General features: G+C 40.1%; 1 protein-coding gene across 1 annotated transcript in view; it reads left to right on the top strand.

The window, feature by feature from the left end:
- The first annotated feature begins 2,574 nt into the window (after nucleotides 1–2,574).
- The window catches only part of chsy1 (chondroitin sulfate synthase 1), a 57,332-nt gene continuing 40,781 nt past the window's right edge, over nucleotides 2,575–19,125 (top strand). The window contains exons 1-2 of the mRNA XM_053513775.1: nucleotides 2,575–3,325; nucleotides 6,527–7,022. Of these exons, the coding sequence (XP_053369750.1) occupies nucleotides 3,003–3,325; nucleotides 6,527–7,022 (819 nt within the window). The 5' untranslated portion in view covers nucleotides 2,575–3,002. The remainder of the gene's footprint in view (nucleotides 3,326–6,526; nucleotides 7,023–19,125) is intronic.

Genomic DNA, 19,125 nt, shown 5'->3' with positions numbered 1-19,125 from the left:
AGAGATGACCGACGCTCAGAAATGAAATCTTGAAAGTTTTTTTTGTGCGTGTGTTTGTGTCTTTCCTGTGAACGTGATCTGATTTCAGAGTAGTTGCAGCAATGCGGTGACATTTCCAGTCCAAGTTAAGTTGGACTTAACTTGGATAGAAAGTTGAAAGCGTTTCACACATGTAATATATTCCAACATGTTTCAATGTTTCCATTAAATGTAATGGTGATTTTATAAAAATAATAATAATAATAATAATAATAAATGTCCATAAGTTGTAGCAAAATGAAATCAAATTTAAACCAAATCTTACTTATTCACTGTGGTTTAGTTTATTAAACACCAGGTAAAGATTGCTTAATGGGCAAATTAAAATTGATAGTGTAAGTAATTTGAGTTTAGTTCATGGAATATTTGACGAGTTAACAAGAGGCCGAGCCCTTACTAAACCGCAACAATAACACAGATAAAATAACTACTCAAAATATAAATAGAAAATAATGATAATAATAGTAGAGCTCGTTCAATCATTTACTAAACAATCCACTTTCTCTGGTTAGGATTCCAGTCTCAATGTTGGTGCAAGATTCTCTTCTTGACCAACTGTGTGGGATATCTACTTAGCTGGTCTATGGTCTCCATCCAGTGGAAAATGTCTGATGCTTACAGTACTTAAATTAATCTAAAGGGAACATCTCACTGCTTTCGTGGGCTTGAACTTGCTTCACATTCAGCAGGGAAATGTTCAGGTGTGCCACTTGCTAAGAGATCATCATCATCATCGTGATCATAATCCAGGTGTAGACCTGGGTGGAATACTCATGACTCCTGATAAAGCTGTACAAGATTAAAAAGTTGATTCACTGTTCCATAGCCTGGGAGGAACCAGAAACGCCTCTACTATTGCAGCCTTGTTGCTATAAAGTTTTCTAGCCACAACAGTAACATTAGCTACAGAGTAAGACTCCAAAGCACCGGAGATTTCTGGCACTGCCTCTGAAAGAAGGTTAAGAAATTACTCAGTGTGTTTTTCCCACTCTAAGTCCATTTCAGTAGATTAAGTAATTACTTAGAGTGTATTTTTTTATTGCTCAATATTACAGAGGTCAACATTCCCCTGCACTTTCTCAGCAGAGCTTTTGCATGATCTTGACTCATCCTGCTAAGATGTGGTGAACATTGTCTCGAAAGTCTGTTGATACTGCAGCCTTTGCTTCTGCAACGGTTTCAGCTGCAACTTATCTGGCTTTTCTCAGTTAAATCAGGAAAACCCTCCATAAGCATTACTCAGAATGCCTGGTTCATCAATTTGACAGTTTCACTCACCACTGCTATCCATCATTGTTACTATCATGGCAGGATCTGATCGTTTTCCAGCCGCAGCTCCTTGTAGCTTTTTTTATGATTAAGAAAATCAAACATCAGACTCAATATCCCTGACCTCACACAGTACAAGGGAGGTTTCCTTTAGAACAGAAGACAGAAGTTGAATTTACGTTTGTTCATTTGTTAATTGTTTCATCTCAGTGCAACGGACTAATGACCGCACTGGTCTCGTTCTATTCCATCTCATATGATTAGTTTAAAACTCTTATTGGGTCTAAAATAAGAAGAATATATACAGTGTAATTATAAGTGGCAGATTGTATCCCATAATAAACTAATACACTTATTCGAGCCTTTCACTCGTGCTTAGATACCATCAAGGTGGAAAGATTTCTCCGTATGCCAGAGACTGCCTGCTTCACGTCTAAAACACTGGCCTCCCAGGAACTCTTTAATGCCCCAAACATTTAGAGATCAGAAATCTGGAGACAACATATTTGTATAACATTCATCAGTTTTCAAGGATCGGGCGTTCCACTCACATCAGTGGGCTCCGAACCACCTCTGGCATGATTATCATTCACAAACGTTTTTGCACCATTCAAATATTTTGAACTCATCACTCTCATCACAATAATGTGCGTGAAGCCTTCTGTAAGTGTCATTTAGTCTTACACCTTAATTCTCCAGAATTTCCATCCTATTTTGGATGTCCCTGATTTTAAAAATTCATTTTACTTATTTATTTTATTTGCTTAATTTTACTGCTGGACAACAGGCTTGAAGTTTTATTATTCTGTATTCTATTTATTGTACTATACTGTACTATACTATACTGTAATATTATGCAGAATATGATAAATAGAATACAGAATATTTCATAGTATACTTATATTACTTTACTATACTATGTTCTGTATTATATGTATTATATTCTGTATGCTATACTATATTCAATATTCTATTTACTATACGATACTATACAATACTATTTTCTGTTTACTGTACTATACTATATTCTGCATTTAGTTTACTGTACTATACTACATCCTGCATTTTGTCTACTATACTATACTATACTATACTATACTATGTTCTGTATATTATACTGTATTAATCCGGACGGCTTTTTTTTTTTTTTTTTTTAGCAGTCCGGTGGGTGGCGCTGTGTCCGTTTATGCGCGCGTGCCTTTTCTAAAGCTACACCGCAGAAGAAGATGCAAGGGACGGGAGGAAAAAAAAGGAAAGAAAGAAAAGACGCAGAAGAAGAAGCAGCCGCGTCGCTGCGAAGCTCTCAGCACTCCGCTCGCGCTCACAATGGAGAGACAGTCAGGGAGGACGGAGACGCTGTCCGCTGCCTGGATACCGTAAATCTCTTTCTTCGCCCGAGGGCTGTAATCTGTTTAGGTTGACTCAGGAATGCTTGACGTTTAGATGGGTAAGCGGAAGAGGACGTAGTTAGAGGGGTATGTGGCGAAAGCCGCGGGTTTAGTGGCAGTAAGACGCTTAGGCTCGATGAGAGAGTGCGAGCCGGGGATTCAGCGGGGGGCTTCAGTTTAAACCGGCCTACAGACACGTTTACACACGCACACAGACACACACACACACGCACGCACGCGCGTACATACAGCGAGACAAGGGGAAGCAGGAGAACGTGGCGTTTTGTTGTTGTTGTTTATGGTGGAATGGCAGCCAGAAGTCGGAGAGCATGGTTCAGTGTGCTTTTGGGTTTGGTGGTGGGCTTCACTCTGGCTTCCAGGCTGATCTTACCCCGCGCCACCGAGCTGAAGAAAGCCGGCCAGCGGCGCAGCGCGAGCGGCGGGGGAAGCTGCGGCATCAGCGGGCCGGTGAGGAGAGAGCGCGGCGGCGGCGGCGCGGGCAGGTGGCCGGCGCAGGGCAGCGGAATGCTGCCGACAGAGAAAGCCGTCCAGAGCAGCCACAATTTCCTCTTTGTGGGCGTTATGACGGCGCAGAAATACCTGAACAACCGCGCAGTGGCGGCTTATAGGTGAGTGAGTGTGTGTGTGTGTGTGTGTGTGTGTGTGAGTGAGAGAGAGAGAAAGAAGCGGGCATCAAGCTGAATGGGGGACACACCACGTACACACACACAGGGAGGGGGTGCAAAACACACTCAGCTCTTATTCCCCTGCAAAACAAAGGAATGTCACATGATAAGATTATCTCCCTTCAGGTCTGTCCACATTCATCAGCTCACCTGAGGATGGCCTGCCTTCTGCCTTCTGCTGAGAAGTGTTGGGTGTATAGATCAGGTTTCAGTCTGATTCACGTCTAGCTATTCATTTATTCATTCTTTTATCATCAGTAAGCGCTTAAATCCTGCACACATGGCTCCTTAACCTCTCCTGGAGCAAACACACACACAGGGTGAGAGGGGAAACACACTGACACACACACACCTCGAGTTGGCATGTCATGCTCTTAAAAAGCTGGGAGGGAACTGGAAGAACAGGAGGAACCCCAGACACAGACGCACAGAAACTCCAGACAGACACTGGAATTTCGAACCCGATCTGAACAGGATAGGTGAAGTGATAATACTGTACGCTATAGTGATCGTTCTAGATGTACAGGATAATATGAACACACTGGCACAGGCTCAGGGAGGCTATTAGTTTAGCTCCTCTGTAGTAATCAGGGTTTATACTCCTGTGTGTGTTTGTGTGTGTAGGGTAATTTAGCTGGGCTGGTAAGGCATGGACTGAGAGTGAAGGTGTGTAGGAATTTGCGTGTGCATTGCTATATATATCCATAATGATGTCAAGTGCACATGCAGCATAATTACAAAAGGTCATGTTATTTGTTTTGTGTGTGTGTGTATATATATATATGTGTGTGTGTGTGTGTACGCACATTTTTATTCATTTTATTTATAGATGTAAAATGCTAGGGAAAAAATGCCAGCAAAGCAGTTTTTTTTTTCTTTTTTCCCTTGCAATTTCAGCACCACCTTTCCACATTCTCTCCACCTTTGTGTAGTCTATGTGCATCCACAAACACAGGAATTTAGTAGACTGACCAAATCACAAGTAGTCCTGAGTAGTAACTTTATGGATTGGTCCTCCAGGAAAATTCCTGAGCTTCACCAGTGTCGGAAAATAATTCCTCTTAGTGCTATTCAGATTTCAGAGATAGCCATGATTTTTTTTCCACACCTTAATTGCCCTAAACCGCTATTGAGACAAAAGTAAAAATCTGTGTTTTAGTGACGTTCTCAGATTTTTAAAACAATGAAGGTCAAGATAATAATGACAAAGATGATTTATGCTATGAAATTGAGATCAATATTTAATATAAAGTCACTTATTCTTCAGATCCTGCTGGATACAGTTGAACTTAAGAGTCAGAAAGACGTCTGTAGTACTCTGGTACCTGCGTGTTTGCTTCCTAAAGATGTACAGAAGATTGTTAACTGCTCCTGCCATCTTCACTATTGTCCAACAGTTTTCTGTAACCATTGTCTGATTACTATTGTCATGTAGACAGTTTTTAATTAGTTTTTCAGTTAATTAGCACAGCTTTAGCCAAATACAAATAACTAATTAGTAAAATTACCTAATTACTTTTGTGCACGGAGGGAACTATAATCCATGGCATACTTTGTTTTAATGTTTTTGGCCAGCACTGCTTGCTTCCCATCAGATGATTGACAAGAACTGGTCAGGTAAAGCTAGTCATTACAGTAAATACAAGTTTTATCTTTTAAAATGTTAAGTTGTTTTGACCTAGAATGCATTCTCATACAGCCTGTGCTTTTTTAAAGATAAAAATGAAGCATTGGCTTGGCTTGACATTTTTTTCACATGCAGTCATAGGGAATGCTTTAGGTCTTATTCAGATGCAAAATTAGAGTCTTGGGTTCAGTGGCCTAATTTTCTGTAGCAGATCGTAATTGAGATAATTTAATTTTTTTTAAATAGGAGTTTTAAACTTTTGCATCAAGATTGACCTGAAAGATAACTGGAATTTTAGCCCTCCTTTTTATAGTACTCTGTCTCAGTATTAGTCTTGAGTTCCCACTGTTTAAGGTGGAAACTCTTTACATCCTGAACAAGGTCTTTACAAGAATCAAATGGTTGTGTGTGTCTGTAAGAGTGTGAGCCGAGCACATGCCCATGTATACACACTGTTATACACCCTTATATAGGGTATATGTGCTTTAATATATTCCTTTTTCTATTAAGAAAGTAAAAAAAAAAAAAAAACTCTGGCTTTTCATGTTGGGCATAATCCATATTGGTTGCTATTTTTGTAATCTACATTGGAGACACGCCCGGGGGTTTACTTAGAAAAAATTAACACAGCAGCACAAACCCTGTTCCTCATGGGAAAGTTTAACGCGACAGAGTGGCGGGGAGGGGATCTCCAAATTGGGCCATGTGTGACAGGAACAGAGCTGTTGTTCTGTGGTTAAAGTCATTATCTTGCTTAGTTTATTTCTTTATCATTTTGATCAGCTAATAAAGTTGCCCAGGGTACACTGTGACATTAGGGAATATGAGCTCAGGTTTTCGCTTAGGTGACCAGAAGTTTGAGTTTACATCCTAATCAAGAGTTACATGCCTAAAACATGGATTTGATTTCTTTCTTTCTTTAAAAAAAGATCATATTAAGAATAAAATTTCTCTGAGTGATGTTTATGATCTGCCTGTGCTTAATAGTCAAATCAGTCTATTTACGGTTCTTAAGGTGTCTGATCCGATGGTGACCTCATTGTTGATTTTTTTTTAAAAGACAGATTGAAATATTTGTTTATTTCCTTCTCATCATTCATTCTCATCCTCCCTCCCAATAGTCCAGTGGTTCATATTACGTTGGTGTCCAGCTGTGACACCCCAACATTGTTGGTTGGATTTCACAACCCTTTCCATCTGGACTCCTCTCTAAACTCCACTGTAAACCTTTTTGTATATGTGTAATTTACTGCTGGTTGTAAAAAACTACTGCTTTCTGTCACTTCTTTGTAATTTCATCATACATGACAGATTTTGAACACACACAAGAACATGACCAGGACTTAATAGAACTAATATTTATTTGTGTGTTTCTTTTCTCACGGCCTCTCTCACGCGCATGAGAAACACTGACGGTGCAGACGAATTTATAAGAGTCATCCTACAAAGCCGATTTGGTGATGAATTTGCTTGTTGGTTGCAAACTGTAACTCTCCGAACCACTGTGTGTTTTGCAGAACCTGGGCTCAGACCATTCCAGGCAAAGTGGAGTTCTTCTCTAGCGAGGGTTCAGACACGTCTATCCCCATCCCGATCGTGGCCCTGAAGAACGTAGATGACTCTTACCCTCCACAAAAGAAATCCTTTATGATGCTCAAATACATGCACGACCACTACCTGGACCGGTTCGAGTGGTTCATGCGAGCTGACGATGACGTCTACATCAAGAGCGATCGCCTGGAGAGCTTCCTGCGAAGCCTGAACAGCAGCGAGGCCATTTTTCTGGGCCAGACAGGGATGGGTGCTCGCGACGAACTCGGCAAGCTGGCCCTGGAGCCTGGCGAGAACTTCTGCATGGGGGGGCCGGGCGTGATCATGAGCCGCGAGGTGCTGCGCAGGATGGTGCCTCACATCCGCCAGTGCCTGCAGGAGATGTACACGACGCACGAGGACGTAGAGGTGGGACGCTGCGTGCGGCGGTTTGCCGGGGTGCAATGCGTCTGGTCTTATGAGGTGAGTGACGATGACGTGACGTGACAAACGTGAACGTTATTTCAGAATGACACAAATATAGATGTGAACACACGGAGCACTACTGACCCGGATAGTGTTGTTGAGTTCGAACAGTTGAGTTTCATTCTCGGCAAAATGAGTGAACGAGGATGGCTGTTGAGTCAAGGCAGGTTTCCAGGCAGCCCATCTAAACACAGCTGCCTTTGCTACTGCTAGAGTAGCGCAAAAATAAAATCCTGCAAAATGTCAAACCCTGTCGCATGTCAATTGCGGTCTGTTTAGCTGGGTGCCTCTCTTTTTTTTTTTTGTGCGTGTGTTTATGTGTGCACCAATTATAAGAATCAGCCCTTTGTGTAATACGGAGATAAATCCAGGAAACGGAAGGTCAGAGTTCAGTGATCAAATAGGGAAAGTATTGCTGCTATGTTAAATCCTACTGTAGTACACATTGTTCCAAAATCAGTCTTTTTTTTAAACAACCTCTCAGAACTGCAATTTGGACAATTGAAAATTATAGGGTGCAGCTTGGCAAAAATCCCCAACACCATCCATGCTCCCTGGAAACCATTAACCAGTGCAGCTCCGTTGCAAGTCACCGCTTTATATCTTTAAGTTCAGGGTTTAAATTCTGTGCATTCTTCTTTCATAATGAGCCTCGTCTACTTAACAGCAACCACTTTGTTTGCAATCGTTCGTTCACAGCTGCTGTTTCAGAATAGGAAAAAAACTATCTATTTTGAAATCTTAGTATTTTCTATTTTTATATATATTTTTTTGACAACCGAGATGAAAGCCAGTCTGCGCAAATCTGAATACATTGTACAAATTTGCTTAAACTGGAACCAAGGAAGTAATATATAATAACTTCCCTAGGTTATTCTTTAACTGTTTACCGATAAATGAAGGAATTTTTTTTGTGGTCATGTAACGGTCATTTCCTGATGACAGTCACAGGAATCTAAAACTTGCCTACTGAGGTACTGTGTTCTTTATAAAAATTAGCTTCATTCCTGTAGAGACAGTAGTGATCTGAGTAAATAGATGTTGGCTTTGTTAAGCAGACGCGCTCCCCCTTAGGCTGCTGCTCTTTGGCAGCACACAGTCAAGTCTTAATATTAGAGAAGTATTAAAACATGACTGATGTGTACATAGCGGTAATGATCACTCCGGTATCAAGGACTGTTTAAATACATGAATAGATGTCACTCACACGACACAACCACAACTGTTTACATTTTAATTCTGTTTCAAAATTTTAACATTTTAAAACTGTTTATGTTGTTGTGTGGTACCACTGACATCATGATTTTGACTTTGACACACTTTAAAAAGTTTATCTTTTCCGTCTATAATTGTTTCTCTTCTTAGTCGCTTGTCACAAATCGATAGAAACACGGCGGATTGTATTTGACGGAAATGTATTCTGAAGCGTATCGTGATTCTTTTAAGATTTTTGTGACTCCAAAATTGGTGTTTAAATTTTTGTTCTTTTTAAAGAAAATTTTATACACATTAGCATTTAAGGTAGGCGTCACGGTGGCGTAATGGTTAGTGCTGCCGCTTTGTAGTGTCTGGGTTCGATTCCCGCCTCTGTGTGCATGAGGTCTGCGGGTTCTTCGCAGGCTTGGTGGGTTTCCTTCGTGTGCTCCGGTTTCCTCCAACAGTCCAAAGACATGCAGATTAGGCTAATTGGCGTTCCCGAAATTGCTCATAATGTGTAAATGAATGTGTGTTTGCCCTGTGATGGATTGGCATCCTGTCTATGATGTACCCCGCCTTGTGCCCTAAGTCTCCTGAGATAGGCTCCAGGGCCCTCGCGAGCCTGTATACAGGATAAAGCGGTATAGACATTGAGCTAGTGAGCATTTAAGGTAGTAAAATGTTGCCGTTCGTCTATGATCCTGCTGTGGCGCACTCTAAACTATTCACACATTTTGCAGACGGCGCAGCATCCTGTGTAGTGGGAGTAAATTGTTTGTTTAGAATTGTAACAAAATAGAGAAAAATATGAATATGGGATATTTTTAAAATCATGATACTCACAGGATCTGCAAGTTCCTGGTGATTCCTATTACCACTAATCAGATGAAGAAAGCAGTGGATAAAGTGGAAAAATAAACAGCAATCTATCATTTCCCGTTTCTAAATTATTAGTCTTTAGGAATGTAGTCATCCTCTGGTCTAGTGAGCACTCCTCAGCTGATTAATTGACATAATTCAATATAATTGAATTAATTTAAAACTAGATTCAAGATGCTTAAAAAACCCACACTGTTTTAAAAATTTTTTTTTCTTGCTGAAATACTTTCCAAGGTTTGCATTTAGACCTTTGTTTGACGGTAATCCATTTCCTTCATAACGGGCCTCCGTAGCTTCCCGAATGCTTCATGGAGCAGCACTCGTGCTTTCTTTTGCGCCGCGGTGAAGAAGCGGAGAGGAAGCCGTTGAAGTGTATTGATATGCGACTCGCATGCTGTCAGGCTTTTAGTGTTTTGGCTGGCGCTTCTCTCCGCCTCTCTCAACAGTGCCTTCGGATAAACATTCGGGGCTGTGTGAATAAGATGATGTACTTTCCTGTTCTCCAGCAGCCATGATTGCATATTTGCTTCACATCCCATTCCCCGCTAAGTCTTCCTGAAGCGTTTAGTCTACTTAACCCATCTATCTAGGCGAAATTACCTCTTTTTCCATTCTGCCTGCTCGACGAGGCGAATACGCAGTCTTTCACTGTAAATATGACTGTAGTGATCTCTAATGGGTGCAATGAAAATTCAGGTTGGAAAGATATTAGAAGCCTCAGAATAAACGACAGGCGGCGTTTGGCAGGTGAAACGTGCCTGGGGAGGAGGAGGTGCTTCTGAAAGCCTTTCCCCAGTGCCTGGGACCAGTAGGGGCTTTAATGTGCATTTGATGTGAGCTTTAATTGCAGTCGAGCAGGTCTGGTTAGAGACGGCACAGCTGGGCAACCTGCTATTAACGTCAGCGCATTTTGCCTTCAGCTCTTTATAGACACGGCCAAGACCTACTGCATCGCGAGTTTCAACAAGTCCTTAGAGAGAGAGAGAGAGAGACAGCCTTGTAAAGTGACCTCAAAGATCAAGGAGTTTGCAGTTCCAAGTGGTGGCTTGTGACTCTTTTAAATGAAGACGCTTTCCTTTAAAGGTCTCAACACACTGTAATTGAGTAAGTTTTGTGTCCCCGATGGCCCTACTGGGTCTATATACAGTAGCATCTCGTAAACTTCAAGGCTGAGATCGTATTTCTTGTGATCAGGTCTTAACCAACACGGTTTCCCTCATGGCTGTACCATGATGTACACTGGCACAGAGCACATTGGCTCTCAACAGTGCGACCTAACATCTCTCGTCACCTGTCCACGTGTTAGGCCCGGCAGTCCAGAATCCTCCCACGGCGTCTTCAATTGGCTCTGTCCTGTACCACCTCTCTCTTCTCCAGGGTAACATGACTTTCCTGCAGCGTTTTGCATTCGACAAACTGTAAAAGGGACTATAGCGATGTAGATGTAGGCCCTGGGGACTTTTGAGAGAAGTTCTGTTTGTTTATATGAAATTAAAATTAAAATCCAACATGAAAAAACCCTACTAAAATCTTGATATATTTGTCCTTCCAGTTTTAGAGAAGCTGTAAATGGTGGTTCCTGTTTTTGCTATCTTTTGGTGTCCTGATAACAAACTTCCTTTTTATATAGATTGCATTTTGCAGGAGAAATCTGTTCTTTTTAATGAACGTTTTTTTGAGAACGGCCATTAAGTGAGCCAATTACAGCATCCTGAACACGCCCTTTTCTATTGTCTGGTGTAAATGTTAGTTTTATAATACACAGGCATCAGTGTGCATTGTTTTTTATAAACTTAAATATTCTTGCACTTAAGGTCAATGATAATGTCAGGTCAATCAAATATTCTTCGAGGGCTGAATTTCATGTTTTTAGGATGAAAATCTCAGTATATGCAGTCATTGTAGATCTATAAGCATTTTAATAATATTTGTTTATTTTAAGTGACTACATTTAACATGTGGACAGGTTGAACTTTGATGGACTTTGAATGTACAAAATGGAATACAAACAAAACAAAGATTGATCTTTAATCAATCTTCAGTGATTCTTCATTTGCTAAAGCTTTGCTGGGCTATAAACGAGTGTGATAGGACTTTGGTTGCTGTGTCACACCGGGCTCTCAGTTCAGGTATTTTACACGCCCCACCTCGGACCTCTGCAGTTTGAATAAGTCTGAGTGCCGAGCAGTGTTTGGGGACGTTAGTTTTTAAAGGAACTAATTACTTCACAAAATTACTGTCTTTAAATAGTAATCAGCGTTACATTACAGTTTTACTTTCTGATAAAAGTAACTAGTTAAAGTACCTTTCCATTGCAGAAAATCAAAACTCCTTTGTGATCCCTCATGCATGTTGTTTTAGGCAAGATCTTTTATAATTATTCTACCATCATCACTCCGAGAAGTTTGGCCCATATTATCTATATAACGGATTACATATTTGAAAATATAACTGAATAACTGAGTACTTAAATGGCGGACCGAATGTGTTAGATTACTTGTTACATCAAAAAAGTAATCCAAGTACTCTAACCCAATACTGGTGATGAGTATAGCCACATCCACCTAGAGGGAAAAAATGCATTTGAGAAAAATGTATATAACAGAAATGCATCATTAATTGGAACCAATCAACGTGATAGCTTACTGTGTGTGAAAGTGGTTTTCCATATTTTGTTGCAACTCTGAACAAATTTAGCGAATGCTGCTGTGCTGCCTGCGAATGTAAGAGTAGTTTATAACAGACATCACAGCAAGAATGTGGTTGGAGGATTTGTTTAGCGTTGTAACAAAGTATAGAAAAATATTGGGAATTGGGATGGTTATAAAATCTTGATCATAGATTTTCTTTTTTCATATTTTTGTTTATTAATATGTACATGTTTGTTTGTAATATCGTGGCATTGGTGTGTTTTAATAACTGATGTTAATGGTCATATCTTCACTGTCATTATCATGCCATCAATAGCACTTTGGTTAGATCTGGTGCAGCCATAGAGCGTGGACTATACTGAGATTATCATTTCCTATTATCAAGAATTCATTTTGGTAACATTTACTCTTTATTATGCTCACACATGAATCTGATTTCTGAACTATCGGTTGGGAGGTGAGAAAAAGCTGTAAACCAATGCAACCAATCTAGATCATTTTTAATGTCATCCTCACATAACACATTTTGTGTTTGTGTGTGTTGTGTACAACATGTTGATTTCCTTTTTCCCTGACACCTTTGCCCTTGGCTTGCTCATCCAGGACAAGCTGTTGATGATGATTTATACATATTTCCTCACACATTTCAACCATATTTCCATAGTTTTTTTTTTTTGGTTCTGTAAAGCTGCTTCTGCGCCGATGACCATTGTTAAAAGTGCTATATAAATAAAAGTGAATTTAATTTATTTCCCAAATAAAAAAGCATTTCGAACTTGTATGGCAGTGTGAGCAAACCCATAAAGACATACTGTAGCTGTAACGCATGTGCCTGAGGATGGTGATGCTTTGTGGTGTCCTGAATTTGAAAGCAACGCTTGCGGACACGTGTGCTGCGAAGGTTAAGCCGCGTCGTGCTGATGGCAGCGTAAAGTATAAAGAGGAGTATCTTCTTCATCTTGCACCTTACTTGCCAGCCTGCGTTGTCATGGCACCTGGCGTATGATTCCTGAGCGCTTATTCACGGTGGCTATTTTTGTTGTCGAAGGCCTGCAATTCATCATTCATCTCTCAGTCACTGTTCCCCCTGACATAAACGCTTCCAGAGAATGGCTCGAGAGCTCACCGAGGAACAGAGTAAAAGTACCCTGGGATCTGCAGCTTGTTATTTTGTAGTTTTTATGGCGGGCAGCATCTCACCTGCTCGACAGCCCTGTTTTGTCTCAACATAATCGTTTTTTTCTGTTGCGCATTTGGGAATTTTTCATTTTGTTTTATTTTTTTAAACCTGTCTCAAGCTGATCAATGCTAATGTTAGGTTCTCCAAACTGATCACTCTTTGGTTCATTGTCATGAAATTTGCACCAGGATGAGTTTTTAGGATATTACATTGGTTTATTTATTTTCATTATTAGATTAATTTATTAGATTTTTTTTTTTTTTGCATCTGTTTATTATCAGGACCAGAGCTACGGTTTTAGACCAGAGCTGGTAACAGTTTGACAGGAGCAAAGTTTTTTTTTTTTTTTTTTTTTTTCCCCCCCTTCTGCAACGCGAGCAAATCGTCAGACCTTGCAGAACAGCACTGCTTACATGCACCACGCTTTCTTTGTACACTCGCCTCACTGATTAACTCTTGTTCACATAACCCAAGCTACTCAAGACCATGATTTATGTATTTATGTATACAGTAGGCTTGGAGTCATCTGCACCTACCAACGGCACACAATTTTCCTCCTTCTCTAACCGAGTCCATTCAACAAACACAATTTTCATTTCTAGAACATATGAGGTTGTTAAAGTTAATATGTGGCTAATGTAGAATTTTACAAACCTGAAATGTTTAAAGGCCACGGTGTTATGATTTGTATGAAATAAGTGCAATCTAATGCAACTTTTTTTTGTATGAAAAAAGTGCGTCTAATGCAATAGTAATAAGTGTATATAATGTTTATGTATATACAATGTCTGTGTGTGTGTGTGTATAAAATGTTTGTGTGTGATACAGAAAATGTGTGTGCCAAAGAAGCTACTTCTGAAGTTTATGCAACATGGAAGTGAGCAATCTTGCTTCCCTAAAAATTAAGTTGCCAATTTCAAGCTTCCAACAATAAAGCAAAAAACTCCATAGTGTCCATAACCATGTCAAGGTCACAATAATATCCTTTTTTTAATCTATCTATCGATCGATTGATCGTACACAGTATCCGATCTACTTTATACACTATTGGCTATACTATAAGTGTATAATAATAATTATGAAATCCCACAATGCACTGCAGCAGGATAGTGTCTGAAGAGTGTGCCATATTGAGTACAGAATACCCACGATGCCCTTTTAAGTTTGTAGCCAAGACTTATCCTTAGACCCAGTTGGGTATTTTTTAATAATACTGTAAGTACATTTAATTACTTTTTAAAAAAATATTTGTGTTTTCCGAAAAAAGAAAGATCTTGTATTTTTGAGCGCAGTGTTCCAGCTGTAGTGTTGAGATCTAAACAGATGGCTTGGTTGATGGAACCAACTTTGCTAAATTGTAAGGAGAACATATGGTTAACCACAAAGAAGCCTCTGCAGTGTCTCTTACAGACTGCCAAGGATACATACCGTTCAGTTTGCCGTTTATTCCAATATAAAGCTGTCATTATATTGTCTGGTCTTGTAGCTTTTTTTAGGGAACGCATATCATGTCACAAAATGCTGCCTACCTATTCAACCTCTTTCCACCCTCAAGCCATGGCCAGTGTAGATATTTCACAACAAGCTTCACAATAACACTGTGTGTTAATGATCCTGTTTAAAAAACAAACAAAAAAGAAAGATAGAAAATGAGCTGTTTTGAACAGTGTGACTCGTTTGTTCCAGGGGATGACACTCAACATTATTAATGCTTTGATGTTGCCAGTATTGCATAAGATTAAATCCCCGCATCCGCTCCGTCCTCCAAGAAACGTAGAGGCAACGCTCCAGCGTTAAGATCGCACTGATCTTGAATAAGCACCCTGTTGCGGAAATCGTCGAATCGCAGCCACATGCTGACGCAGCAGAAGTGAAACCACAAAGGTTTTCTTGTGTGCGCACGCTCATATGCGTCCTGTCAGCAGAAGAGCTGCTGTCCTTCGGCGTCCTTCTTAAGACTTGCAGAAGAAGTGCAAGTCTCTGTTTCCTTTTTTTTTCTCCTTTTTTTTTTCTTTCTTTTCTGGCCAGATGTATGAATATAAAGGAAGTGATCTTCCCACATGCCTACTTTTTTGTATTATATAGTATGTAAAAAAAAGAAGAAATTTTATAGTTGCTGTAGTCCAGTACTTTCATTGACTCTTGTCTAAATCTAATTGTTTGAAGATGGCTCATTATTGAACCCGTGTGTTTAACGTGACGTTCATGTCGAAAAACGGGAAATCTTCTCTTATTTACAGTATTTGTCTTTTAAAGAATGCACGCATTCCAGTGTGTCTGAACAAGCAGTTGAAGGATTTCTTATGCTGACCTGGTGACATTTTGTTTCCCCGGCATTGCTCGGCATGTCGAACAAGGGTTTTGTTTAGGCCTCCTCGAAGTAGGCTGCCCCAGAAATCAGGACCAGGTCATAACTTTCTTTCCCTACTTAATTTATGACTGCTTTATGGTTAGGGCGTAATTAGATTTGCCCTGCTGTGCTTGTAAAACTTACAGTATTGCTTGTTCCTGACACTACTCTTGTCCATAGCAGAGCTTTTTATTAGTTAAGCTAATGAACGTTCACAACGCCAACCCAAGATGTCTGGCTGCGGCCTCACGGGCAGACAAACGATCAATTCATTAGCTGAGGAAGTAGACGCTAGTCCAGTCTAGTGTGCTGTTTTGGTTGACTAGACTATTGGGGAAGGGAATCACAGGGGGGATCACTACGATATCACCACGATACGTAGGTGCCGATTCAATCTAATTTGAATTGCGATTAACGATTTTATAAGTATTTTGATTTGATTTATTATTATTATAAGATTTTAGTACAATTGTGAAAGTATTTATCCACCTTTAGGATCATAGAGGTAAAAATGTGAAACATGAAAGATTTGACACATTAATTGCTATAAAAAGAATCCCGATCACTGAATCGATTTTTTTTTTTTTTATTATTCTTTATTAACGACCATGTGTGAATTAGATGGCTTGTTGAGGGCAAGAATGCAGAGAGAGGCCTTTGTGTAGCTATAACAGCTTGTTTTGCATTATTTTTTTAGCCACTTGTTGGACAATGATTCAGTGGTGTTCTTCTCTCACATCACGTCCAAGACACATGAGTCTGGGTAGCACTTTTATTTTCTGCTGATCTTGTTAACACATGGATGTCTGCATGTACTTGTACTTGTTATACAAAGCCTCTGTGTCAATAGGAAGTGTGTTTCATCTCTCCTCTTTAGTCTTTGAAGCCACTTGTCGAAATCTTCTCGTTTCAGGTACCCATACTTTTGTTTATTATGTGCTTTGTTCTTCTCTGGTTATGAACTGGTATAACTTTTTAATTAATCTCCCCCATCTCTGGCGCGTACCTATTTATGGAGCCTGTCCAGGTTTTAAAGGCATGCAGACAGAATGCCTAGCTAAATGCAACACACCTCGTCCTGTGTCTTGCATTTCGAATAAGATGTCTGCGTTGTCACTCTGACTACCCGTCTCCCCTGCCTCCTCTCGCCATCTCTCTCTCTCTCTCTCTCGCAGTCAGCCATGCATGTGGCAAGCCGGGTGTATTTTCAGCCATCGTGTGGTCACTGGCCTGATGTATGTGTTATTTTGTTGCTCCCGGGCAGGAGGCTAAAATTAGGGCCACAACGAGCAAATGAATGTTTACAGGTTTTATTTTTAAGTAAATATAAGCCGGGGTTAAAAAAGCTTGGTGTACGCGTTTGGCTCCAGTACGAGGCTTGAAACGCTCCCTCTGTGTAGAGTTTTCATGTCAGTGAGTTCATTAGCTGTAAATTTATATGATTTTCTCCAAGCTCCCTAGCACTTCTCCTCGTCATTGTCACCTCCAGGCACCCTGGGAGACGTTGGTGCTAGTCATGTTTTCATGCGATTCCTGACTAGGTTGACTTCATGACCACCTCGAGCTGCATTCTGTTTTGCGCTTCCTGTTAGACTGCAGACATTTCATCACGGAGCGTACCATTAATCTGCCGCTTGTTTAGGAATTAGCGCACGCAGTGTTTTACGTTTCTACCACTCGATTATTTTTCATAAATGCTGAGCGTACACTTCTTAATCCAACCATGGATATGGTTTGCCAGAGAAAACTGCTTCCTTTTATCTCTTTTGAGTCACCAATGATTTGATTGGCAAAAAACGTGTTTATAATGTGGGACTGGCTGACTTGCAGCGCTCTCTTTCTCTCATCCTGTCCAAGAACCTCAATCGAGAAAAAGGTTACAATTTATGTAAATACTGTTAATGTGCTGTGAGATGGGGTAAGGACCAGTTTTTTAGGCAAGGATTGTAATAGCCAGTTAGAAGCCCACAAAAAAAGCAAAATCGATGGGTTTTGTTGGCCCAGAGATTCAAGGGCCTGCTTTTCGACCTGGAAAGCGTGGTAACCTACTTTTCTCGGACGAGAGTCAAAAGGCAAAAATTGCAAGATCCTAATCCGACTCCCAGATCGAGGTATAGCTACCTTGACGTGTACTACTTAATAATCCGATTCAGTTCAGTCCAAATACGTTGGCGATCCATTATGATTACATTTTAGGACTCGTCTCTCGATGCCAAATGGTGACCATGACCACATTTTCAACAGGATTTTCTTCTTAAGACGATTTTAGACTGTGGGATTATAGCGTTCTTTTAAGATTATTACGTGTCAAAGTGTATGAGATGAGACCAATAAATTTATAGCTGAATTTCATAAAAGGCTTGTTCCCTGGATATATAATAATCCTCAGTGATAGACCTGTGATTAAAGAAAACGACTACATTGTGCTGCTGTCATCCATCAGCCCGATTCGGGCCAAATAAACAGAAACATTCTTCATACCGAGCACAAGGTAATAAGAATTTTTTTTTGTCCATTACTTGTGGCTTTTGCCGCTACCATATTCATTGCTGTCCCGTGAGTTTTTTGCGAGACCCTGTGCTTTTGTAATATCGGTGCCTTTTTTGACCGCGCCATATCAGCAAACACTAAAATGAGACAGGCAGAACTTTGTCTCTGACTGTCTTTTTGAAGCAGTTTCACTAAATTTAATCTCTGGCTCATTTAGTACAAATGGAGGATGATTTGCTGAAGCCGACCATTTACAGCATGACTTTCATCCTTTTATCTTTCTTTCTTTTGCAACTTTGTGTGAATCTAAATGATAGGAAAGGAGCTTGGAATAAGAGACGAGTTATTCAGGTTGATGAAATCATTCATTGTAAGCATCTCCATGGTTATGTATCTGATGAAGTATTCGGTCACTAATCTCTACATCAGAGTTTAACAGGAACTGAGCAGTCACAGGCGTGTCTTTTAACACTGTCCTGTTTGAAATATTGTGACCAAAAAAAATTATTGAGCAGCTTTTGTATGCTTCCTTCATAATTAGCAGAAATGAAGAAAAATCGATTCCGTTATGGATTACGATTTTTTTGGGTGCCGATTCGTGTATCGCCACGCTGACGATTTTTAAATGATTTATTACGTGTATACTAGAGATGCAACGGTCGATCAGTCAGTGACCAGAAGAGCCTGATTTTCAGCTTGATCAGCCGTGACTGATCATATTGTGCTCACAACTGATCAACACGTGCTGAAGACCCTGGAAGCATTTAAGTTGTTGCCAATGAACTATGCACATACTGGCATCCCGTGTGGTAGAAGTGAATTATTTGCGAAGTTTGATTTGGAATAATAATAATTGCAGATTACAGAGATAAAGGCTGCTCAGTAAAAATGTAGCTTTTTGTTTAATTTAATTTACAATCAGGATATTTCTAATGCTATGACACTTAAGAACCGTAATGTGATAGCAGGCGGTAACTGGTGATTTCCCGGTCTCTAATAATAATCAGTATGCATTCCACATCTCAACTTGTTTGACTGGATTTGCATATAAAAGAGTGCTTGAAATGTGTCTTTTAGCAGTGACGGTTTTCATCAGATAGTGCGGCTGCTCGATATGGACACGGGAACCTGAATACAAAACATCAGATGTGTGGGATCAGACCTACAATAAGTGCAGATTCAGTTTCAGCACCTCCTTACTTTCTCCTTCTCTTCTGTGACGTGTTTGTGACGTGAGCAAAAAAAAAAGAAGCAGCCTGCATTATATGTTCAGGTGTTATGAAGCCCAGGCATTTACAGTATATGACTATATAGGTCAGGTATTGCTTTTGGTAGGATCTTAAGCAGTAAAGT

Source organism: Clarias gariepinus, chromosome 15, assembly GCF_024256425.1.
Source record: "Clarias gariepinus isolate MV-2021 ecotype Netherlands chromosome 15, CGAR_prim_01v2, whole genome shotgun sequence".
Classification (NCBI taxonomy): Eukaryota; Metazoa; Chordata; class Actinopteri; order Siluriformes; family Clariidae; genus Clarias; species Clarias gariepinus.
This window is presented reverse-complemented; position numbering and strand designations above follow the sequence as displayed.